General features: G+C 39.3%; 1 protein-coding gene across 1 annotated transcript in view; it reads left to right on the forward strand.

The window, feature by feature from the left end:
- The window catches only part of TET1 (tet methylcytosine dioxygenase 1), a 208,981-nt gene that overhangs the window by 84,437 nt on the left and 98,035 nt on the right, over nucleotides 1-26,509 (forward strand). Inside the window, 2 exon segments of the mRNA XM_078150750.1 lie at nucleotides 22,350-22,728; nucleotides 22,731-24,851. Of these exon segments, the coding sequence (XP_078006876.1) occupies nucleotides 22,350-22,728; nucleotides 22,731-24,851 (2,500 nt within the window).

A 26,509-nucleotide genomic window follows, 5' to 3' on the forward strand; every position in this document is an offset into this window, starting at 1 on the left:
TCCAGTTTTCCCACATCTTCTCCAACATTTATGATTTTCCTATTTTGTCATGTTAGCCAATCTGATAGGTATAATGTGGTACCTCAGAGTTGTTTTGATTTGCATTTCTCTAATCAGTAGTGATTTAGAGCATTTTTTCATATGCCTTGGATGGCTTTAATTTCTTCATCTGAAAACTACCTCTCAGTGTTCTTTTAATTCAGTAAAGCACTGATAGAACATTGGTGTACATGGCATGGTAGAGCCTCTGTTAAAATGAAGTGCAGGTGGTCTGGTTAAAATCCTAGTCTTCAATTTAGTGCTGCTTTCATTTATCTGCAATTTTTCTGCTATGTTCAGTGCTTCATGCTGAGCACTCAGGCTCCTTTGTTGAGTAACATATGAATATCACACAGACCTTACATTCCTAATTATGATATCTTTTTGGTGGAGGTAGCTGGATTGGAAAGCTGGCTGTAGAGGGGTAAACTGAAAGGTGAAAAGCATTCCCCATCTGTAATCAAGGAGAGGCAGGACACAGAGGAATTATTGACTGCCTCCCAGACGCAGTTCTTTGAAAGTCTTGGTTGTTTGTGGCTTCAGGCAAGTCACGAGATGCAGCTGTGGCAAAAATCATTTTGTCTTTAAGTAAGGATCTAGGAAGTGTAAGGACTATCTCTTGATAGGAAAATCTGATAATTAAAAAAAAAAACACAGAAGAATTTCAATGTTACTTCCCTTGAGTCTGCTGTCCAGATCTTCTGCCTGTCACTTGAATGAGCAATAGAGACTTTCAACAGTACAGTAAGAAACTTGGTAGGGGATTTGATTGTGATTTGAATGATATCTAACTCTTATCCACAGCTTATTTAAGACACCTGATGTTTGAGAGGCAGAACTCCTTACAAAAAAATTCCTTCAGTGAATTAAGATTTCATGTTATGTCCCCTACCTTTATGGAGGCTTGTTTATGTAATCTACTGAATCAAAATAGTTGAATTTCTTTTCTTTTTCATTTCTTTAAGAATCATTGCTTGACAAGATATAGAGGTGCTGTAGGCATGCCTCTCTACCTTTTTGTAAAACTGTTATTTTAAGATAATATCAACTGTATCATTCATCCACATGATGAATTCTTGCCTGAATTTAGGTCCAGGATAAATTTTGTCTTGGCACATGCATTTGTGTGCTTTTTGTTATAGGAAAACGGGAAGAGGAAAAGGCTAATATTTATATAGAACTTTTAAAGCTACCTAGCTAACTGGTCTTAGTTGATCCTCATAGCAACACTATAGGTAGGTAGCCTACTTGTTAGAAAAATTAGAGCGCAATTTATTGTCTAGGATGGTGTTTGTAATCTGCTTAGGTCTGGTACTTGAAAATGTTTATTGCCTTAATTCCATCTGGATTCTATTATAGTTTATCCTTTAATATCCTGCCTTAGGTTCTCTAAGTCATCTTGGATCCTTTAAAAAGTCTCAGCTATACATTTTAAGTGACCAAAAAACCAAGCATTAATAGAGCTTTTAAGTGATAAGAGAAGTGATGGAGAAACCGTAAATGCTGCTCTGAATATTCTATCTTTTGTTGAAGCCCCCTAAAAATTCTAGAATTTTCAGAAGTTTCCTTCTTAGTTTGTTGGAATCATAGTCAGCAATTTGAAGTGAGTATAGACGAGTTAGAAAACATGACAGATGTTTGCTTTCCTGCTTGACCCTCCTTTGCCAGATCTATATTTTCCCACCTTGTTCCTTACCCAATTCATACCTCCAAGGATAAATGGGAGAGGAGAATCAAGCAGGGATCCTATTTTCTAAAGAATTGTATAATATTCTAATCCTCCACCCCTTCATCTTTTTTTTTAAAGTCTTCCAGAGGGATTCTGGGAAAAATAACTCAACACACTACCGATCTTGAGAAGATAGGAAAAGAATGATAGACTGCCTTGTACTAATGGGCTTCTAAAGAGCAGGAGAGAAATTTGGTGAAATGGATTAGGAAGTCAGACATGATCTCTGACGGCTGAGGACCCGGGGTGGTAACTGAAATTGTCTGCTGTACTGCACACCTATTAATTATGGAAGAAGCATTGGAGAGCCACGCAAGAGGGAATTATATCTTAGGCAAGAGGATGTTGTAAGACTCTTGTTGTACCTTTGCCTTTAAAATAATAATTAATTTAAAGATCTTGAATATTGACTCAGGAATTTCTGCTCCCTCATGGGATCTAATGCTTCAGTTATTTTTAAACATCTGGAGACAATACTTTTTGTAGTGAAACTGGGAGCTGGAGCTTTTTTTTCCCTCCAACCTCACCGTGCTAGCCTTGCATAACTGGGACATAGAGATGCAGCTACTTCTGGAAAAAACAGAGTAGCTGTTTTTAGTCCTAGCAACAAAAACAAGGAACAGAGGTGGCCACATTGCAGCTTACTTAAATAGAATGGTTGGTGGGGCAGTCTCTTGCAGTCTCTTAATATGGATAATCTCTAGTTTATCATTGTGCATTGAGTAGCATTTTCCACTAGGGAACAGCCATAAGAAAAAGAATGTGGATCTTTTGAATCTGCTCTGCCCTACAGATTTCACCTATTTAAAATAGTTAGCAACTCTAGTTGACGTTCTTCTCTTCTTCTTTTTCTTCTTTCTCTTCCTCCTCATCTTTCTCTCCTCTTCTTCCTCCTCCTCCTCTTCCTTTTCTTCTTCTTCTACTTTTGTCTCTGAAGTTTAGGCTTAAGAATTAATTGGTAATCAGATTTTCCAACTAATTCAAATGAGGTAACATTCCTTTGTATAGTCTTGTCCCCATGAGTGGCATACATTTCCTCTCCTCTTTTGCCTCAGAGAATCCCTGGTCTCTTTCAAGGCTCAATTTGTGTCTCTTCCTACCGGAGACAAATTCCAGCCTCTCCATTGCTAATGTCTAACCCTCCCTACTGTCTTTGTTATCTGTTAATTTTGTTAATTTTATCTCTCCCCCCCATTAGAATGTAAGTGAGCACCTTTGAGAGTAGCATTGCACCTGTTACCCAGGTGGTACTGAATAAAAGCTTATGGAATGAATGAATGAAGGGAGGAAGGAAGGAAGGAATGGTATGCTTTATGGGCCTGCTACCCCCACATGCCTCTTTCATCCGTGCATCTTCCATATTTTCTTCACACACTGATTATCATCTGCCTTGGAATATTTTTCCTTAGAAATTTTGTTTGTGACATTTTTTCCGGGTTGAATGTTATGCTCTTGTTAAAAAAAAAAAAAATATATATATATATATATATATATATATATATATATATATATATATATATATATTGGTGAGGTAGTTAGGATCAAGTGACTTGCCCAGAGTCATACAGCTAGTGAGTGTTATGTGTCTGAGTTGAATCTGAACTCAGGTCATCCTGACTCCAGGGCCAGTGCTCTATCCACTGCACCACCTAGCTGCCCCCCCCAATTTTTTAATATATATAAATTTATTTATTTTTAGTTTTCAGCATTTCCTTCCACAAGATTTTAAGTTCCAAATTTTCACCCCATTTCACCCTTCCCCCCACCCCAAGATGGCATGCTTCTGAATACCCCTTTCCCTAGTCTGCCCTCTCTTCTCTCTCTCCCCCCTTCTCTTATCCTTTTCACCTGCTATTTTCCTGTAGGGCAGGATAGACTTCTGTACCCATTTCCTATATTTCTTATTTCCCAGTTGCATGTGAAAACTTTTTTTTAAACATGTGTTTTTAAACTTTGGGTTCCAAATTTTCTCCCTTCCTCCCTCCCCACCCACCCTCATTGAAAAGGCAAGCAACTCAATATAGGTTATACATGTGCAGTTATGCAAAACACTTCTATAGTAGACATGTTGTGGAAAACTAACTCTATTTCCCTTAATCCTATCCTGTCCCCCCATTTATTCTATTCTTTCTTTTGACCCTGTCCCTCCTCAGAAGTATTTGCTTCTGATTACCCCCTTTCCCAATTTGCCTTCTTCTCTATCATCCCCCTGTGCTCTCTTGTCCCCTTTCCCCCCTATTTTCCTGTAGGGTAAGACAGATTTCCATACCCAAATGAATGTGTTTGTTATTCCCTCCTTAAGCCAAATCCTATAAGAATAAGATTCCCTCATTCCCTCTCACCTTCCCCTGTTTCCCCTCCACTGTAAGAGCCTTTTCTTTTCTGTTTTTTTTTGTGAGATAATTTACCCTGTTCTACCTCTCCCTTTCTTCTTCTCCTAGTATAATCTTCTCTCATTCCTTAATTTTATTCTCCAGATATAACCCCTTAATCTTCAACTCACCCTGTGCCCTCTACCTACTATCTATCTACCTATATACATACATAAAATTTTTCCCCCTCCAACTACCCTAATACTGACAAAGGTCTCATGAGTTATAAATATCATCTTTCCAGGCAGGAATGTAAACAATTCAATCTTAATAAGTCTCTTATGATTTCTCTTTCCTGTTTACCTCTTCATGTCCACTTGAGTCCTCTATTTGAAAGTCAAATTTTCTATCCAGCTCTGGTCTTTTCATCAAGAATGCTTGAAAGCCCTCTATTTCACTGAATGACCATTTTTTCCCCTGAAGAATTATACTCAGTTTTGCTGGGTAGGTGATTCTTGGTTGTAATCCTATATCTCCTTTGCCCTGCCGAATATTATGTTCCATGCCCTGCGTTCCTTTAATGTAGAAGCTGCTAAATCTTGTGTTATCCTGATTGTGTTTCTACAGTACTTGAACTGTTTCCTTCTGGCAGCGTGTAATATTTTCTCCTTGACCTGGGAACTCTGGAATTTGGCTACAATATTCCTAGGAGTTTTCCTTTGGGGATCTCTTTCAGGAAGAGATCTGTGGATTCTTTCCATTTCTATTTTGCCTTCTGGTTCTAATATATCAGGGCAGTTTTCCTTGATAATTTCTTGAAAGATGATGTCTAGGCACTTTTTTTGATCATGGCTTTCAAGTAGTCCAAAATAATTTTTTAAAGAGTTGCAAATCTATGTAGTGTGTGAAGCAGCCATCTTTGTAGTCTTAACAGTTGGAATATTTTTATTTGCTTTTTAAATAATTTCCCTGGGAGGATTCCTCTCCTTTTTGTTCTCCTTCCAGTGTTTGTAGGGCTTCTGTCATTTAGTCTTATCCCCAAACACCATTAACTGGTTCTTTACTCTTTCAGCTTCTTAGTAAAGTTGTTCATTGACTTCATCATTAATGCTGACCCTCATAGAAGTCTACCAGAGACCCCCTGCAACAAAGTGTTCGTGGCCATCTATCATTACCATTTGTTTACCATAGATCAGCCAGTTTTGTACCAAGCAAATACTCTTCCCCAAGCAAATTCAAACCAGTTTTGCAAGTAAATCCTAGAAAGCTACAAATAGCATTATTATTAATGTCCAAATGGACGACATGTTGAAATGTCTTCATCCCATGGGCCTTGGGGTTTGAAAAAACCCATTAGTAGAACTGTTGTCATCTCATTTGTTAGCAAACCTCAAAATGCCTTAGGAAGAGACAACTACAGGATATCTGGCCACATTGCAGAGAAGTTATGAATCGGGATTTTGGGGGGGGGGAAGGGTGTCAATTTCCAGCTTGGCTATTCAGAAGAGGTTTTTGTTTGTTTGTTGTTGGTTGGTTGGTTTAAATAAAATCACAAAATACCCTCTGGTGTTTCCAAACCAGAAAACATCATTTTCTGGTGTTTTTGTTGTTGTTGTTTTTTACTGGTATGAAACTCAACACACTGATTCTTGCCTTTGAGGCAAGTGCAAGACTCAAAAATGAAATCATTTCTAGCCCGACATTGATGGAAACTGCCCTCTTTGTAAATCTAATTCTGGCCTTTCTCATTTTCTAGGTTCTTTATGAGTGACTGTTGGAATGTAAACTTGAAAGCAGGGAATCCACTTGTTGTCTTGGTCCTTGTATCCCCAGAGCCTACATTGAGACCTGCAAGGAGTGGCCACTTAAATTTTGAACTAAACTGAATTGAATTGGAGACTGCCTTGTGTGGTCCATCAGTAGTCAGTACTTTATCTCATTATTTCCCATTTCATGATTTCATTCTGGCTTTCCTTGTCCATTACTGGATTTTTCATGCCTTTAAAATATTTCAATCTGTAGAGGACTAGAGGCCCCAAAGTAGTTTCTTTTGACATGAATTCATTTTTCTTTTTTCTTTTTTTAGTTGGAGAAGGATTTAGTCCTCTGATATGGTTGTCACATCTTAAACTAATATGATTTAGATTATGAGTCTCTCATCTTTATTACCTTATTTAGCACCAGAGTGTCCTTGTGAGGGAGGCAGTTGCAAGGATCCATAGGTAGTGGGGACTCCACTAGATGTGGAGTCAGAAGGATCTGGATTTGAGTCGCAGTTCTTCTGCTTGAAAAATAACATTGGGCAAGGCATTTTATCTTGGTCTTACTTTTTTCATCTCTAAAATGGAGATAATAATACCTGCGCTTCCTACTTCACAGAAAAGTTGTAGGAATCAACTGAGATAAAGAGATAATTTATGTAAGGTGCTATTGCTATGCTCCTGGAGAAACCAAAACATTCAGTATCTATTGGAAGCAGTGGTATGTAGATTTAGTTAACTTGAATCAAGAAAATCTGGGTCCAAATCCTATCTTTGATGCTCAATTAGCAGTGTGTCCTTGGACAAATAACTTTGCCTCAGTTTCTTCATCTGCAGAAGGTGGGTAAAAATATCTGTAGCGTCTCCTTCCCTAGCTTATTGTGTCATTCAAGTAAAATATTACAGGATGTCATAAAAGTCTTAGCGCTATTTTAAGCTATTAAGGTTTAATAACTTAAAACCACACCAAGATTTTTGGGGTGCCCTGTATAAAGCACATCGCCAACTTGAAAACTCTGTATAAATATCCGTTATTGTTATTATCATTCAGCCTATCGATGAAAAGCAGCGTAATGGAGTGGATAATGAGTCAACAAGCATTTATTAAACATCTACTAAGTTTCAGGCACTGTGCCAAACTCAGGGGACACAAAGAAAAGCCAAAGATGGGTCCTGCTCCCAAGGAGTTTACAATCCAGTGGAGGAGACAGCTTGCAGACAGCTCTGTACAAGCAAGCTATAGACAGGATCACTGGAGATTAACAACAGAGGGAGATTTGCATCCTTGAAATCGAGCTGAGAGTTCTGTTCCTGAGCACATATGCTCATTGTGTGGCCCCAGGCAAATCATCTAATCTCACATTGTTCCTAGCCACTCTCAGACACCAAATCACAAGAGTTGTGCTGTCTGCATTTATTTCCACAGGGAAAGCTCTTTAGACCAATGAAATCGTAGGTCCAGACCCCCAAGTACCAAGTCTATCCATCGAAGCATGTATGCTAGGATTTAGAAGGCCTGGGATTGAATCCTATTTCCAATCCTTAACAACCATTTTTGTGACCTTGAGTAAATCACCTCTCCTGAACTTGAGTATCTTTCTTTGTAAAATGAAGAGACTAGACCCAACAGCATCTAAGAGTCCTCCCTGTTCTAGATCTTGTGGTCTCTCTAGTTCACCTTACTGTTGTCTCAACTAATCAGTCAACCAGCTGACTCTGTGCTTGGCACTGTTCAGTTGGGAGAGGCATCCGTTTGACCTATTGCATGTAGGTACATTGTATTGTTAGTACTAAATATTTGTGGCATGGCCGAGTCTGCTGGCTTAATTTATCTAATAATAATTGTTAACATTTATCTAATATTTTAAGGATTGCAAGATGCTTTTTTATACATTGTATCCTCACAGTAACCCTGTAAGAGTACAGGTATTATGTAGGAAACTGAGCCCTGGAGTGCTTGGGTATCTAGGTAGTAAATATTGGTTGGATTTAAACACAGGTCTCACATAATTATAAATCCAGTACCAATTTCATTATATGACATAATCTAATGTAGGTGCAGAGCATGCTACTTTATGAAGATTTTGCAAGAGCTAGGATATCAAAGTGGCAGATGCATTTTCCTAGACTGTTTTCCCTGTGTGTAGCCAATTAATGCATTCATTTTTTTTAATTAAGGAAAAGTCCAAATACAGAGTGTTTCTGGAGTTAATCATTATTATTTGACTACTTCTTTTTGTTATTTGAGTTGACAAGGAGAAGTAATGTGTATCTCTTCTTCAGTCACTGTTAACATGGGTCAAATAGAAATGAGACATAGGGTGGTGACGGGTGCAACATGAGGAAAATAAAATGGCTTGTGTCTTCAATCCTGGGGTTCTGGCGGACAGTGAGCTCAGCTTGATTTCATGTGCTTTATGTTACCATGGCTTCTGTGGTTGTTAATTATGGGGGGGGAAAAGTGGTTCTGGGGGCCTGAAAAGCTTATGTCATTTTGAGATTTTCACCAGGATTTGAGATGACTCCTAACATGCGTTCAGTAATCAATCATAGGAATTCCTGCATATCCAGCATTGTCCTTACCCTGACCTAGGTGCTTATCCTGGATTCAAGATCCAGGAAGATGCTATTCTTGGCCTATCAAAATTAGGTCACTGCATTGAACGAGCTGCAGATTGATTGATTGATGATCTATCTAAAAAGAGAAAAAGAATGGAAGGATTTCTGGATACAACAAAGGGAGAGGGGGATCCTGTCGAGTTTTATATGTGTTTAAAGAGACTAACAGGGAGAGAGTGATGATGCTGTTCAAAATGGGGTGTGTGTGTGTGTGTGTGTGTGTGTGTGTGTGTGTGTAGGGAGTATGTGGTTACACACAAAAGGAAGAAAGAAGAGTACCTTTTAAACTACTTTTCCCAGTTGATTCTACCACACACTGTGTGAGAACCCAGGACAGACCAAGCTTCTGGGTGGGTGGGTGGGGGGTAGTGATTCTAAACTAATGTGTTTGTTTACTTATTCATGTGATTTGCAGGCCAAAACAAACAACTCAAATGAACATAGAGTAGGCAGTTCTCTGGACGAAACCTCCCTCTGAGAATAGTTCTTTTGTTTTTGTTTTTGTTACTTTTTTCTCTTTCAGATTAATGTGGAGATCTTGGATGTTAGCTATGGAACTCAGCCGTCTTTTTGGAGCTCTTTCTCTTCCCTGTTATTTGTGAACATCTTTCTCTGTGTGTGCGCACACCTAAAATATATGATATTGTAGTAAGTTCTGTTCTCAAGTACTTCCGCATTCGGATCAAAGGGTGACACCTGGTGCCTTCCTGGTGGTGACAGTTCTAAGTGAGGTGTTTTACATCCCCCCCCCCTTCCTGGGGAGAAAGCTGAACAAGAAAGGAGCCCAGGACAGCCCAGGGTTGTGCTAGGTAGTAGTCTAAAGGTTGTAAGTTATAGCTTGATCTGATGGTAGTCCATGTAGTCATGCTGAGCTAAGGTAAAGGAAGATGATCGCTGGTGATCAGAAGAAAGGAGGTGATACTGACTCAGGGTCGGCCTAAATATTAAGCCATATTATGGTTGAAACTAATAGAACTTTTTATGAATGCTTGGGGTTTCTTCTTCTAGGTAGGACTTACATTCTGACAATGAGTTCTCTTGGGATGAAAGCTCTTAATCACATTTGAAAGTAGTTTGGTGAGCTAAAGTTACAATTTGGGTCATGTAGTTTTAGTTTCTATCTCCTGTTTCTGCTAAAGGAGACATTCTGTACTTAATGCCTTAATTGACACTTCTCACTTTCCCTATGGCTACCAATAATTGGACAGTAAAATAAGAGGAAGTTTCTACTTCATTTGAGTCCTACAGTCATGGAAACAGGATCCAATTTTTTACCACCAGTATTCTTCCAAGGGTTTTGAATGGATGTAAGGCATGGAATATGATGGTTTACAAAAAACAAGTTGGTGGTGACCCAAACATTTAGGAGAAGATTCATGGAGAATGTGGGCATTACAAACCAGGCTTTACACAGGCTAAGCAATGTAAAGGATGTCATCAGAGAAATAGAGTGTCAACAAAAAAGCTGAGCTGGTCACAGTGACAATGAGGAATAACCAGCTGACATTCAGCTTACGTGACCCACTGGTATCTTTGCAATTTCAAGGGAACTCAAAGCCGCCCTTCCCCTTAAGGTTGGGTAAGCCCCCTGTGTTGTGAGCTTCTTGGAAGGCTATGGATAGGAGGCTCACAAGAGAAGCAAGTATGAGCAGGCTGCAGTTTGCATACCTGGAAAGTATTACCAAATTGGTGAGATCTCAGACCCATTGGAATGTAACTGAAAACCAAACATTTGCAGAAAAAAAGGTGTCGGGATGCACCACATCACCTTAAAATGATGTAGAAATTTAAAAGGTCTTAAGTCAGACCAAAAGAATATACTTCATTGCACTATTGTTCTGAGAGGTGCCTCCAGGGGGAATAGTAGTGGCTCTTTACTATGTGACCCAGTGTATAAAGCACCAGCTCTGAAGTCAGGAAGAATCAAGTTCAAATTCAGCTTCAGACATTTACTAGCTCTGTGACCTTGGGTATATCATTTGCCTGTGTTTGCCTTAGCTTCCTCAACTGTAAAATAGTAATACCAGCACCTACCTCAAAGGGATGTTGTGAGGATCAAATGAGATAATATTTGTTAAGTGCTTAGCACATAAAGTGTCTGGCATATAGCAGGTGCTATATAAGTGCTAGCTACTACTACTTCTCTCTCTCTTTCTTAAAATTTTATTAATTTATTTTGATTTATCAACAATCACTTCCATATACTTTTGAGTCGAAAGTTTTTCTCCCCCTTTGTCCCCCCCACCCTCCCCAAGATGGTGCACAATCTGATATGGGCTTTACATTTACATTCCTATTAAACACATTTTCACATTGCTACTACTACTTCTCCCCTAAAGCAGGAGTTCTTAACAGTAATGGGTCATGGATAGATTTGGGGGGGTCTGTGAGCTTAGATGGGAAAAAAATTTTATCTTTATTTTTACTAACCTCTAACTGAAATTTAGCATTTCTTTCAAGTATTTAAAGTCTGAGAAGGGATCAGTCTACAGCCTTCACCAGGGTCTGAAGTTTGAGAATATATTCCAGATTGCTTCTCATCCCCTAATAATCCACTTTATATATGTCTAATGGATTTTGTGTTTTGTGTTTTGGGGTTTTGTAGGTATGCCTCCCTATGTAAGAAACAGGCTTGTTACTTAATATATTTTAAGCTCTTCAAAGAAGGGGATGGGGAATCATGCCTGGTTTGTGTTTTTTTTTTTTAATCTTTCAAAGTATTAGCAGGATGGATTTGTAGATTTACAAGTGTCTCAGAGGAGAGAAAAATGTGAACTTTTACTAAAATTCTTGTCTAGTAGTAATCTACTCCCTGCAAATGACATTATTCCTTTTTTTTCCCCTATAGTCCTTGAGGTAAAGAAAGTACGTTGGAAAATAAAATCAAACATTCAGTGAATCCTTGGAGTTTATGATATAGCACAAGTGTGTCACAAAATGAGGCTGTAATATTCAGAATAAGTAAATATTTAGCAACATTATGCTGCTATAAATTTGAATTAATTTACTACTTCAAATGAAGGAAGAAAAACAAATCAGTGGGTTCAGAAAGAAATTGAACCCACTCAAAATAGGGGCAGCTAGATGGCACAGTGGATAGAGTTCTAAGCTTGGCATCGGGAAGACCTGAGTTTACATTCAGCCTGGTACACTTGTTAGCTGTGTGACCCTGGGCACAGGCCCCCATTTGCCTCAGTCTCCTCACCTTTAAAGTGGGAATAATAACAGTACCTACCTCAAAGGCTTGTTTTGAGGATCAAATGAGATCATAATTGTAAAGCTCTTAGCCCCTTGCCTGGCACATAGTAAGTGCTATGCTTATTCCCTTCCCTTCTCCTTAAATCGGAGAGATTTCTCAGAAGAAGAACAAAGAAACTACTGAAAGAGGTATGTTATTAAAAGAGTGTCTCCTGCCCCCTTTGTTACCTTTGTAAACTCAAGTCAGTTCCCTTGAAATTCAGACTTTGAACTCAGGAAATTCCTGGCAAATCTTCATATACCACATTTTCTGATGAAACCAGCATCTACTGTAAGTCCCCTAACTCATTTTTTGCCAAGTAGGTAATAGGATAATGATGAAGATCTATGACTTCAAAGACATAAGGAAGTCTTAGATGAGGAAACGTCCTCCATCAGTGCAAGTTGTCACCTTCTCTACAATTTAGAGTCTTAGTGTCACCTAGAACACTGAGAGATTATGACTTGTCCAGTGTTAAACTGGAAAGGGAATCAGCATTTGTATAGTATCCAGTAGGTGCTGTTATTATCTCCATTTGACAGTTGAAGAAACTAAGGCAAACAAAGGTTAAGTACACAGCCAGATATGTATCAGAGATGGGCCTTGTATTTATAGAGGCAGAATTTGAACTCAAGGCTTCCTGGTACTCAGGACAGCTCTCTAGATGCCATACCATGTTGCCTTTTTCAATGAGTAATAGTAAGAATATAAAAGTTACTCTTGGAGCTCCTGGGTAGGGAAAGAAGACATTATTGAACTAATTAGACTAATTTGAAGACTGGACAGACGGGTAGATTCACAAACATCTCAAGGGAGAGTAATTAATGACTTTTGATTTCTCTAGTGAGGTGGGTTCTGGGTCTAGAGTCAATATGACTTGAATTCAAATCCAGCCTCAGATACTTATTAGCCATGTGACCCTGGGCAAGTCACTTAATATCTTTCAGCCTTGATTTCCTCAACTGTAAAATGGCAGTCATAGTGGCAATTACCTCTCAGGGTTGTTGTGAGGATCAAGTAAAATAATATGTTTAAAGCAATATATAAATGTTAGCATGATTAGCAGGGTGACCTTGGCTCAGTCTCAGCTCCTGAAGTTCAGTTTTCTTATTTGTAAAATAAATGTAATGATACTTTATTAACTTACCTTACAGGGTTATTGTAGAGAAGTGAAAACTAGTGATAAATGGGAGCTGCTATCATTTTTATTTGGCAGATGAAATTATGGGCAAGATAATCCTACTGTTCTAAAAGATTAAAAATCCCATAGCAGAGGGGATAAAAAATCCTCCTGCTGTCAGAATGTTCCTTCCAGAGCCCTTCATCCCAAATATGTCATGCATAAGGAAATTTCCCTCCATAGTAAAACCCAGGCGTGATGACAATATATGAACCAAAGTCAGCCTTTTATTGATCACAATTAATTACCTTTGTGGTCCCCTTCCCCACCTTCTCTATGGCACCTCTTCAGCCCCCTGAGGCAGGTAGGTGGTCCAGTGGATAGAGTAAGTGGCACCTGGAATCAGGAAGACCTATGTTCAAATCTAGCCTCAGATAACTTACTCGTTGTGTTACCCTGGGTAAGTAACTTCACTCCTGTCTGCCTTTATTTTCTCATCTGTAAAATGAAAATAATGATAGCACCTCCATCCCTTGGTTATGTGAATATAAAATGAGATGATATTGGTGAAGCACCTTTACAAAGCTTGAAGTGTTATGTAAATGCTGTTATTGTCATTGCTGTTATTATTATTACTATTACACTTATTTTCACTTCTTAGGAGACTGTAGTGTTCCCTGAGTTGAATCAAAACAGCATCACTGGTAGAACATTGTTATTCAAAACACAGGCCTTGAATTCAGGGAGAAATGTGGGGTCATTAAAAGAACCTTCAGATTTCCATAGGCAGCCCTGAATTGGATTGTCCATTTTTGCCCAGGATGGTCAGGGATGGATAATGGGTGATCTCTGTTATTAGAGACCATGCCCACATTGATGAAATCACAGATCCATCTGAGTCATTACTCTAGCCTCTCACCTGAAATGTAGTTATAAGCTGTCTGAAAACAAGTTCTCTAGGAAATGCCTAAGTGCCAATTTGAGCATTTATGCTATAATATTTAGGAGGATATTTTAAAATAATAATATCTACTATGTATATGGTATCTACTATGTGCTGGACAATGTGCTAAGCCCTTCACAAATATTATCTCATTTGATCCTCATAACAACCCAGGAAGGTAGGTGTTATTATTATCCCCATTGTACAGTTAAGCAAACTGAGACAAACAGATATTCAGTGACTTGCCCAAGACTACAAAGCAAGTAGGTGTCTGGAATTTGAATTCAGGTCTTCCTGCCTCCAGGAATTTTTTGAGTTTAAAAAAAATTCTTATAAATTTGACAACTGTCCAAAAAATTTTTGAAAATGTAAAATAAGGAATACAAATGTGAAAAAGTAAAATCTTAGCATTAAAAAGCATAGAATCAACTAAGACAACAGAAAACAAATAAAATTTCTCTTGTTTTTGGGTGTTTTTCCAAAACCACCTCAGTTTTTTTTTCTTTTTTCCTTTATTAATTTATTTTGAATTATCAACAATCACTTCCATAAGCTTTTGAGTTTTAAATTTTTCTCCCCCTCCTTCTCCCCTCCCTCCCCAAGACAGCACACAATCTGATATAGGCCATACATATACATTCCTATTAAACATATTTTCACACTAGTGATATTGTCAGGAAGAATTAGAACCAGTAGGAGGAACCACCAGAAAGAGGAAACAGAGGGAAAAAAAATTGCGAACAGTATGCTTCGATCTGCATTCAAACTCCATAGTTCTTTCCTTGGATGTGGATAGCATTTTCCATCATGAGACCTTTGGAGATGTCTTAGATCCTTGAATTGCTGAGAAGGACTAAGTCTGTCAATGTTAGTCATCGCACAATGTGGCTGTCATTGTGTACAATGTTCTCCTGGTTCTGTTCACTTCACTCAGCATCAGACCATACAAGTCTTTCCAGGTTTTTCTGAAGTCTGCCTGCTCATCTTTTCTTGTAGCACAATAGTATTCCATTACATTCATATACCACAATTTATTCAGCCATTCCCCAATTGATGGGCATTCCCTCAATTTCAAAAGCACCTCAGTTCTGTCCCTTAGGCTTGATTTTCTTTGTCTGCCTCAGCAGATAGTGAATACACCGTTCTGGCTCTGCTGATTTCATTTTCCATCACTTTGTATGGTTCTTTTCACACTTATTGTTTTTTATAGGACCATAATCTTCCATTCTATAATGCACCACAATATATTCTGCCATTCTCCAATCATTGGACGTAGTATTTTTCCCCAGTATTTTTTTTTAATACAGATGAAATGGCCATGGATATTTTTGTGCAGAGAAGTCTTTTCTTTCTGATTTTCAAAGTCTATATCTTGGTAATGAAATGCCCAAGTCAAAGGGCTGTGAATCAATTTCATTGCTCTTATTGCATTTAGCAAAATACTTGCATCAGTTCTTCCAGCAGTGTTAAATCAGAGGCATCACACATTACCCACAACACTCTCAAATGAGGCCCAAACTAGATTAAAATGTAATTGGGAAATATTAACAAAATATGTAGATAGTATTACCCTTTAAAGCTAAATTGATATGTGGCCCACAGGGATACTTACGTGTGAATCCATGGCCCCTGTTTCTTTTTGAGTTTGTTACCACTAGTTTACATAATTTTAAAATCAGTGATAATAATGGCATCAGTAACTTGGGCCTTTGTGATCCTTCTTCTTGATCATCTGTAACCTAGGTCTGAAGGTTGCATGGTTTTGTCAGTATGAGGAATTTCCTGTGTAGGAAATCTCTTCACCAACAGATCACACACAATCTGTGATTTAGTAAAAGTGTCTTGGGGAGTTGCTTGAGACTTTTAAAAGTTAGATGACCTGCCCAGGGCCACATAGCTGCTAAGTGGCAGAGGTGGAATTTGAACCGAGGTCTTCTGACTTCAAGCCCAGTGCTCAATCCACTACCCTACATAGCTTATAGATGTTAGGGTGCTTTGATAGTTTGCAAAGACTTGGATTTCCATCTGTTAGTCCTTGGATAACAAATACACAGTCCGTTTCCAGATCTTTGTTCAGTCAGTCTATCTGGGATAGACCAAATCAGGTCTGTCCTCTGCTAACATTGACTTAAGTTCAGCTCAACTGCTACTTCCTATACAAGGCACTTCCTGATCTCTTTCCCATACTGCCAGTGCCTCCTAAAAATACTTTTTATACAGGCTGTCCCAAAAGTATTGGTGCAGTTTAAATCTATTATTATTAAAGTCATCATCTTTGGTGGCAACTCTTGTGGGGAATGGGACAGCCATCTCCACCAATTGTGAACCTATCTTAAGTAGCAAGGGACCCTGATGGAGAGACAAAAAGCAGCATGTGCCAGGTAGGTCAAACCATGACCACTACAACCACCACCACCTTGACCACCATCTCACCTCAGATCCTGACAGAGATAGCCCAGGACCTTGAACCCAAGAGCCTTGGCAATAATAATGCTTTCAGCCCAATGCCTTTGGCCGTGCTCCTAGGAAATAGAATAACCAGAAGGGGAAGTTCTTTCCACCAAAATCCTTGGCACTGTTGAAAAGTTCAGCATCAGAAATGGATGCGTTTTATTGGTAGAAATAACATTAAAGATGAGGCATTACTACCTGCTTTGCTGGTGCACCTAAGGACCACGGGACCTTTCTATTTGAGTTGCAGCTGAAACCTTCCCTGTGTCTTATCCTCCCCCATTAGAGTGTGAGCGCCTTGAGTGCAAGAGGTGGGTGTCTTCCATTTCTGTTGTATCTTCAGAGCTTAGCACAGTGCTTTGCACATACTTAGAGCTTAATAAATTATTCATTAATTCATTTTTATACATTGTTTCTTTTTTAAAATGTTAATATTTTATTTTTCCCCAATTATGTGTAAAAACAATTTTCAACATTCATTTTTAAAAATTGAGTTCCAAATTCTCTCCTCCCTCATTGAGAAGGCAAGCAATTTAATATAGCTTATACATGTGTAATCATGCAAAATATATTTCCATCCTAGTCATGCTGTAAATGAAAACATAGACCAAAATAAAAACCCAAGAAAAATAAAATTTAAAAAGATAGATAACATTCTTCATAAGTCCTTCAGAGTTGCCTTGCATAATTTACCCATTGTTTCTTAAGATAGAATGTAAACTCTGAGATTTTGGTGTTGTCTTTGTATGCTCTAGTACAGTGCCTGGCACATAGTAGGTGCTTAATAAATGCTTACTGATTATTTACCTTTACACCATGAGAAGAATTGAGAATAGGGCTTTTATAAAAGGTATAACATAATTATTAACAATAGCTACTATTTATATGGCACATCATAGTTTCCAAAGCACTTTATAGATCACATCTCCTTTGATACAGCAACCCTGTGAGGTAGGAACTACAAGTATTAACATCCTCATTTTTGAGATAAGAAATTGGAGTGGTTGTTGGGACTAGAACCTTCCTTAGATGCTGAAATCTGCTGGTCTTTCGATACCTATCACAGATGCCTCTAGTGAGCACAGCAGATTCTGATGGGGAAACTCAATTGAAGGAGTGAAATGATGTCCTGTTGCTTGTTCTCACTGGTGCAATTAATGCAACTTCATTTTATACCTTGGCTTGTTTCCCAATAGCAAAACATCGTAGATGCTCAGTTGATTGTATCTGTCTTTGTAGACTCCTCTGAGAGGCTTTATCATTGTAGCATCTGAATGCTTGATTCTTGGTACAGGAAATGCCATGTAGATTGGTGTGTGTGGTAGGAAGAAAAGAGTTTTAAAGGAAGTACTTCCTATTCCCAGGGTGTGCAGTGCCAGCTGTTTTAAGCCTGATTGCACAACTGGTCATCAGAAGACAGCAGCTAATCCCAGGGAGTCATCTGGTCACCTCTCTGATCACAGTTACTCTATTCATAAAAGGAGAATGTGTTAGACTTCTCTGGACATGTTAGCAGCAACAGTTAATGTTTGACAGGTGTTTTGAGGTCAGAGAAAGGGGCTTGTGACGTAATCCTAAATGTTCATAATGTACAGACCTAGAGTCTGTGATGTTTTTATTAGTAGTAGTAGTAGTAATAGTAGTAGTTTTGATAACTGCATTTCAACACAATTTGTTTCCTCTGTAGTCCTATATGCATTTAAAAACATCATTCTTAGGAGTACACAGGCGTCACCAGATTGCTGCAGGGGTGTATGGTACAAAAAAAAAGGTTAAGAACCTTTTCCTTAGGGGGAATTCAGATATTATTTGAAAGAAGTAGAGTATAAAATACTGGGGAAGTTGTTTCATCAAGCCTTGGAAGTCACTGTGATGTAATTTATTCTCCATATTGAGGCAACATGATATTTATCCAGTCATTCAACAAACAGATGATTACTGTGTTTCAGGCACTTTACTAGTTCAAAGGATGCTAGACATCATGGCATTCAATTCTCTCACTTTATAACTGAAGAAACCTTGCCTAGATCAGCCAGTGTCACAGCTGGATTTGAACCCGCATCTTCTGTCTGCAAATTTAGTGCTCTTTCTAACATGCTATGTTGCCTGCCCCATTGAAACCCATTATCATCTTTATTTGATAGTTGAGAAATAGGAACCTGAATGAAAGAATGAATAAAGCATTAAACACTTATTCTGTGCCAAGCACTGTGCTAAGCTCTGAGGATAGAAATAGAAGTCAGACTGTCTCTGCTCACCAGGGCACATTCTAGCTGTAGTTCAGATGGAAAGGTCTCATGATCCTTAGGGCACAAGAGCAAAATAGCTGGTGATGCCTCATCTTTAATGTCATTTTCACTGATAAAATAATATCAGTTTCTGATGTTGAACTATTCAACAGTGCCAAGGAGTTTGGTGGAAAGAACTTTCCCTTTGGTTCTTTTGTAATAGCTGTGGCTATAGCACCTGCGGGAGCAGTGGCCAGGCTGCAAGTTCACAGGGCTGGTTTCCCAGGATGATGGCTAAAGGTGTTGGGCTGGAAGCATTGTTATTCCCAAGGCTCTTGGTTCAAGGTCCTGGGCTATCCCCATCAGGGTCTGGAGAGATGCTGGTCACTGTTTGTCCTGCCTGGCACATGCTGCTTGTTATTTCTTCATCAGGGTCCCTGGCTGCTTCAGCTAGGCTAACTTGCTGCCCTGTGTATGGCAGTTGATTGGAAGTTGGTGGGATGATCAGCCCTTTCTTCCCAAGAGTTGCTTCCCTGGGTGATGGCTACAAGGGCTGCGCTGGAAGTAGCACTAGTGGTCTGGGGTGGAGGGTGTTGTTACTCTAAGGGCTCCTACGCCTATGTACTTATTGGTGACAGTGGGTCATCAGTTGTTGCAAGTGGTGATGAAGAAGGTGAGCTCTCTCTCCACAATTATTTTTCCCCTCAGTGATGGCTTTGGGAGCCGGGCTGGAAGCAGGTCCAATGGTTTGTTCTTCCCAAGGCTCGTGGGCTCCAGGTCCTATGGTCAAGGTTGTGGTGGTTTGACTTGTCTGGCACATGCTACCTTCTATCTCTCTCTCAGAGGGACTGCTGCTTTAGCTTGGCTGGCTGGCTTGCTCTGTGGGAAGCCATTATGAACACATGAATAACAGTCTTCTAGGGAATGGTTAATTTCTGCCCATACATGTCACATAGCTTCACAACTATTAGGCAGAGGGGTGTTGAAGGATGTATTGCAGCTGAATGTTTTCTATTGCATAGTATTAACAGCTAATTGAAAAATAATAGTAGTCTTAATGTTACTCAACAGAATTGCCATTATTTTTAATTTTTAATGTAATTAATTATAGTAATTTACATATATGGTTTTAGAGCAGATACAACTTTTGACATTTTTAAATCTCATTTTCTAGTTAGGAAACCTGCAATAAAGAAATGAAACCAGTAAAGTCACATAGCTTGTTCCTTGACATTTCCTGTACAAGATTTTTCTCAGTTTCAAAAAGTGATGTGCTTCTGAAAACACAGGTGGACAATACACTTTTGGTTCCTTTAAAACTGCTTATGTCTCTAGCAATAGAGCCGGTAAATTCAAAGTGAAAATAACAAGTTTATTTGAAGTAAATATTTAAAAATCATGGTTACTGAGCCAAATTTATTTTTTTTAAAAGTTATTCCCCAACTGAAAAATGGTCAAAGGATGCCAACAGGCAATTTTCAGAAGAATAATTCAAAGCTGTCTATAGTCACATGAAAGAATGCTTTAAATCACTATTGGTTAAAGAAATACAAATTAAAACAACTCTGAGGTACCACCTTATATCTATCACATTGGCTAACATGACAAAAAAGAAAAATGATAAATGCTGGAGAAGATGTGGGAAAATTGGAACACTAATGCATTGTTGATGAAATTGTGAACTGATCCAACCATTCTGGAGAGCACTTTGGAACTATGCACAGAGGGCTATAAAACTGTGCATACCCTTTGGCCTAGCAATACCACTGCTGGGTCTGTATCCCGAAGAGATCAAAGAAAAAGGAAAAAGATATTTGTAGAAGCTCTTTTTGCAGTAACAAAGATTTGGGAAATTGAGGGTCTGCCCATCAGTTGGGGGATGGCTGAACAAGTTGTCGTATGTGATTGTGTTGTAACACTTTTGTGCTAAAAGAAATAATAAGGAGGATGATTTCAGAAAAACTTGGGAAGAAGTAATGAATTGATGCAAAGTGAAATGAACAGAACCAAGAGATTATTGTACATAGTAACAGTTGTAATGATGATCGGCTATGGAAAAACTTGGCTCCTCTAATCAATAAAATAATCCAAGATAATTTCTTTTGGCTAGGAAATGGGGTTAAGTGACTTGCCCAGAGTCACACAGCTAGTGTTATATGTCTGAGGCTGGATTCGAACTCAAGTCTTCCTCAATCCAGGGCCGGTGCTCTATCCACTGCACCACCTTGCTGCCCCTATCCAAGATAATTTCAAAGGGCTCATGATTAAAAAAAATGCTTTCCACCTCCAGAGAGAGAACTAATGAACTCTGGGTTCAAATTGAAGTATAATTTTTTTACTTTCTTTTTCTTTTTGCAACATGGAGGTGTGCATGATTTCACATGTATAATTGATTATATTGCTTGCCTTCTTAATGGGTAGGGGAGGGGCTGGAGGGAAGGAAAGAATTTGGAACTCAAAAACAAACAAATACATAAAAGTCATGGTTATTCACATATACCCTAAACTGTAAATAGGGGAGGAAAAGTACGTGGCGTGAAGTTGGAGCATTCACTCTCTAATTGGGGAAGCTATTCTTTCTTCTGTATTGGTGTTTCTTCTATTCTCCCCAACCATACCTTGCTATTGCCATTAGGGGTTTTGATGAAAATATAGTGCTTGCCTCCTGGCAGAGACCAGGAAACTGGAATAACCAGATCTAGGTTTTTATTAGATTATTAAAGCCTAAGCTCCTTGAGGGCAAAGACTGTTATTTTTCATTTTTGTATTCCTAGCCTCAGCTCATGGCCTTACCCAGAGTAAGGTTTGTTGAATCAAATGTTGTTGTTGTTTTTTTTAATGATTTGCCTTGTATGATATTTGTTCACATTTCTGTGCGGATGAGCCCTCCACTGAGATATGCCTGTAGTAGTAGGTATTTGGGACCTGGGACTAAGATTCTCATTCTTGTGGAACTGCAGAACAGTCAAAGTGTACGTGGCTAGCCAATACTGTAAACACGCAATGATTTGCAAACTAATGTTGCTGTCACCATTGGCAAACAAGAAAAGTTTGTGAAATTTGTTAATTTGTTGTTTTTGCCTGTTGTCTGAGTATTCTTGGAATGGCTTGTTCATCCTCCTCAGATTGTCTTATCCTGTTGGGTTTATATTTGATTTTTCTGCTTTATATTTGGATCCAGCCCTCAGGAGCAAAGACTTTGTCACACGTTAAGTTCTAACAGCACGTGGTGCACCTTATTGTTCGGAGAATGAAAGATAGTAAGTTGTCCACTTAATCTGTGCTCTGGGGGCTTCTGGTTGCATGAAGGTGATTGTGACTCCAGATCGTTGCCAGCGGGGCCCAAGCTCGGGCAGGTTCTGCTAAGTTGGCAAAGATTTGAGATGGCTTTGTAATGAGCTCCCTCTGTCTAAAGACGGCTAAGTGTGTCATCATCAGAGAACTGACCACCTAGCAATGACTGCTCTGGCCATAGCAATTTATGAAATGGATGGGTTATATTCTGATCTTTGGAAGTGTTCAGTATGACAGGAAATAACCATTATAATGAGAAATAGTAGGGGCAGCTAGGTTGCGCAGTGGATAGAGCACCGGCCCTGAAGTCAGGAGGACCTGAGTTCAAATCCGGCCTCAGACCAAACACTTGACACTTACTAGCTGTGTGACCCTGGGCAAGTCACTTAACCCCAATTGCCTAAAAAAAAAGAAAAGAAAAGAAATAAGAAATAGTAGCAATGCACTTAAAGTTTTTACATACTCATTTTGTTCTTCCTATAACTGGGCACTTTGTATAATGACAGCCTTAGCACTGACCTTAAATGTGTTTTTTAATATGTTGAGTGCCTTGTGCTTCTTCTTTCAGGCATTTAAAGTAGATTGTGTTACATTGACTTTTTATGTTGTTTTACAGATACATTTAGACCACAAACTAGTAAATGGCCCCAGGTCAGAATCCATGGAAAACAGTAAATGTGGTAATGGTGAAAAACAAAGGTTGAAGTTAAACCCGAACATCCTTGAAAATGTACAGACCGCTGAAGAAGACACCATGACAGGTATAGAAGTAGAGAAATGGTCAGAGAACAAGAAATCACATTTGACCATCCATGTCAAAGGAGACGTCAGTGGTCCTGCAACTGAGACTGAAAACTTGAAAAACTCTGAAGACAATGAGAAAAAAAACCTTTTGAGTGACCTCATTGAGCCCCCCAAGTTGTTTGCACAAACTGTTAAAAATGGCATTAAAAATGTATACTACTCACCAGCTGAAGCTGATGTGTCATTGAAAAAGTCAAGTTTGAAAAAACTCCAGATTTGATTGATCATGACACAGAAAGCCACCCCACTCCCTCTTTGGGTAACACTACGAGCTCTGATGATAGAGCAGGTGCTTTGGTCCCTGGCATTTACCATGCTCACCTTAAGAGGGAAGAGAGTATTTTAGTGATACAGAAGACAGGCTCTATCTGTCACTCTACTCAAGACCCCACAGACATCTTTTTGAACAGTAATATCAGTGCCCAGGAAAATCCGTCCCATGGAGTTACATGGGAAAAAGGGTTCAACCAAGGAGAAGTTCATGAATGCACACTCACCAAGGAGCTAAAACAAGATGATTCTCCAGTTCAGCCCTGTCTTCTGTCACTGATGAGAGACAGGAGGCTTACTCTAGAGCAGGTGGTGGCCATAGAAGCCCTCACTCAGCTTTCAGAAGCTCCCTCTGAAAATCCTTCACCATCTAAATCGGAAAAGTATGAAGAGACTGCACAAGTGACAACAAACTTGCTTCACAGCTGTAAAGCGATTTTGTGTTCTGTAGGATCCCCTGCAGGCAAAGATTTCCAAGATTCAAACTTAAAAATTGATTCCCTGGTCCTGCAGCCCTGTCCCTCCTCGGAAAAGCAAACTCCTAGGAAGCCAGTGCTATACAATGGCCAAAATAATTCTAAATTGCACACTAGTTTAATGACAAATCTTAGCACATCTAAAACACATGCATCTTCAAGAGTCACCGAGTCAGGATCCATAATAGAACCAAATTCAAATTCCTCCATGAATCACAGCAACAAAGAAATTGTTCTTCAGGGGAGAATTACTGTTGGCAGGTGTGCAAAGAGTGCACATGGTTTACAAACAAGTAGTAAGTTGGCGTTTTGCAGGCAATTACAGGAAAGCACTAGCAAAAAGTTTGACTCCAAAAATAATTTGTCTTATAGGAATACCCCTCACAGTCAGATAGAAGAAGATGTAGCTGCCCAGTTGACCCAACTTGCATCCATTATTGAATCCAATAATGCAAAGCTGGAGGAAAAAGAAGGTGCAAAGACATTTTCCAGTCGTGAGTGCCACAATGGACAGCAAACATGCAACCAAGAACAAAGCTCACGTGAAGAGAAACCGCCTGTCCCGGTACGGAACAGTCGTGGCTTGTTGTTGGCAAAGCAAAAGCCATCCTCCTACAAAAGGGGGAAATCTGCCTCATGGAAACAGAGACTAAAGAAAAAACCCCAAGCTAAGAGCAGTCACCAGAATGATCAGAGTGAACGAGAGCGCCTGGCACGGCAATACAGCAGGTTCCATGATCTCTGGGTTGGGTCTAAACTTCGAAGGTTAGGCTACATTTCCTCCCGTGAATTTCATGCTACCATGATAGAGAGAAACCCTTCATTTACCAAAGTTCCGAAGCCACTCACTCAAAGTACTTTATCATCACAACATAAAAAACTATTTCTTCCCCTCACTCAGATAAAATTCCACAGACATTTACCTGAGTCAGCACAGGAGAAAACGAAGGAGAAACTGTTTGGTTTGGAAGAGATCGCCGAACCCACGAAATCGGAGGCCACAGGTCCTCTGACAGGAAGTGCGGTTCCAGCAGGTTGGCAGCAGAGTGGCGGGTCCTCTACGGATCCTCTCTCCCTGTTCCACTTATATACAAAGTCCCCTTTAAGCAGACCAAGCAGCAATGTACAGGTGTTTACAGAAAAAGGTAACAATTCTCAGGTACGGCAATCGGTGAATGTCAATCAGTCGCTTAATCAGTACAGCCAGAGAGCTGGTGCTACAGCTGGTGAAGACCAAACACAGTTTCCGCAGGATGCAGAAGAGCAACCGAGGAGTCAAAGCTGGCAAACGCTGCCTGCTTCCAGTCGTGACCCCCCGGTGCCAGGCACCATCAAAATTCTCAGGAACGAAAACCCGGCACGCCCAGGTGGAACAACGATGGAGACGTCCAGCAGCTCGCGGGCGGTCACTTCACATAGTGCTGGCGGCTCGGGGAATTCCCCAGGAAAGAACACACTGAGCTGTTTCCTGGAATCCCCAATGACCTTCCTAGACACCCCTACCAAAAATCTGATTGATACCCCCACAAAAAAAGGGCCATCCGAACTGCCAAGCTGTAGCTGTGTTGGTAAGTGCCTTTTCATTAGGCCTTTTCTCATATGGGTTTTAGAGTAAAATGACAGAATTGAATGGCGCTTCATGTTTATATGTTTAGTGTTTTGCCCTATAAAAAGTCAGTCTTTTTATAACCAATGGCTCATTTGCAGATCTGATGGGTCTTCAGTAGAATTCTCTATGAAAATGTCAGAGTTGGATCTTTTTAGTATTATATATACATATACATATAAAAACTTTGATATATGTGTATGAATACATACATTATATGTATGTCATTAGTATATATTAGTATGTATGCCTGTGTGTGTGTATATGTATATATATATAGCCAGTATGTGTGTGTATAAATATATAGTAAGTGTATGTATATGTGTATATACACACATATACCCACATGCACATGCATACACTTTGAGGGGTATTCAAAACCATTAGCTCTGTTAACTCGATGTCAAGTAAGCCTCTGCCAAAGTCGGAATTAGGTCTGCTATTTTTTGTCTGTCTCTAAGCCAACTTCTTACCAGCTAAATAAGCTTCAAAAGGCTACAGAAGCATATGATATGTTTAAGCCTTTTTTTGTTGGAAAGATATGGTGTAATGGCAATCACACTCTACTTTGAGTTGGGAGAGCCCGGGGTTTGAATTCTGACTTTGTTTGACAGATACTATCTGTGGGATCCTGGGCAGATCAGTGAACCTTCCTCAGCCTCGCTTACTTTGTCCTACAGGGCCCTGGTGAGGGAAGTGTTTGGTAAACCTTAATGTACCATAGAAATAGGTGTGGGCATTGTTATTCTTGTTCACTTTACCAGAAAGAGAGGCTAGCTTTACATTCTGAATGGTCTTTGATATGTTATTGGTGGATCAGCCATGTATAAATAGGCATTCTTATCCTCACAGGAGCTCATTTCCTCCTACTATTTTTAGGGTTTTGGGGAATATGAAATGTAACTTGGGTTGAACATTTTAATATAGCTTTGAATAAAATATTAGCCACATTATGATCCCTATGTTGTAACAAGTTGAAATATTTAATCGACTTTGAATTTCCAAACGTAGCAATGAGACTAAATTTCGCTAAAGCAAAACTCAGTTTTTTATTTCTTCTTTAATTTCAAAAAGCAAAACACATCAGGGTTTGTCTCTGCTCTTAAATCTGTTTGGTCATTCTTGATGACCAAGTGATTGTTACCTTCTGTGTCTGAAGACTGTTAGTATCCTAATAGTCTCGGTGGGTAGAGCATTGAGAGACCAACACAGATCTAGATGATCTGTAATTGTGGGATGAAGAGCCCTGAGACGTCCTGCTGCTGGGGGGGTAGGAGTGCGGGGGTGGGTGGAGGTGGGGAGAGGGAATGGATCTCTGATAAAAGCATTTGAAAATGTCAAATGAGTCATGAGTGATGTGAGTGACTAAATTTGTTCATTGCCTCTAATCTGGACTCCTATAAGTAAGTGTTATTTAATGTCAAAGATCATTGGATAGAGAAGTGGCTTTAAAACCAAAGGTCTAGGTCAACCTCCTCATTTTACATCTGTGGAAACTGAGGCCCAGGGAGGGAAAGTAACATGTCCAAGGTTTCTATAAGTGGTAGACTTAAACCGAGACCTAATGCTCTGTAACATAATGCTTTGTATTACAGCATGGTTTTATCAATCCTGAGAACA

The sequence above is a fragment of the Phascolarctos cinereus genome, unplaced genomic scaffold (genome assembly GCF_003287225.1).
Source record: "Phascolarctos cinereus isolate Bilbo 61053 unplaced genomic scaffold, phaCin_HiC Scaffold_3;HRSCAF=262, whole genome shotgun sequence".
Lineage (NCBI taxonomy): Eukaryota > Metazoa > Chordata > Mammalia > Diprotodontia > Phascolarctidae > Phascolarctos > Phascolarctos cinereus.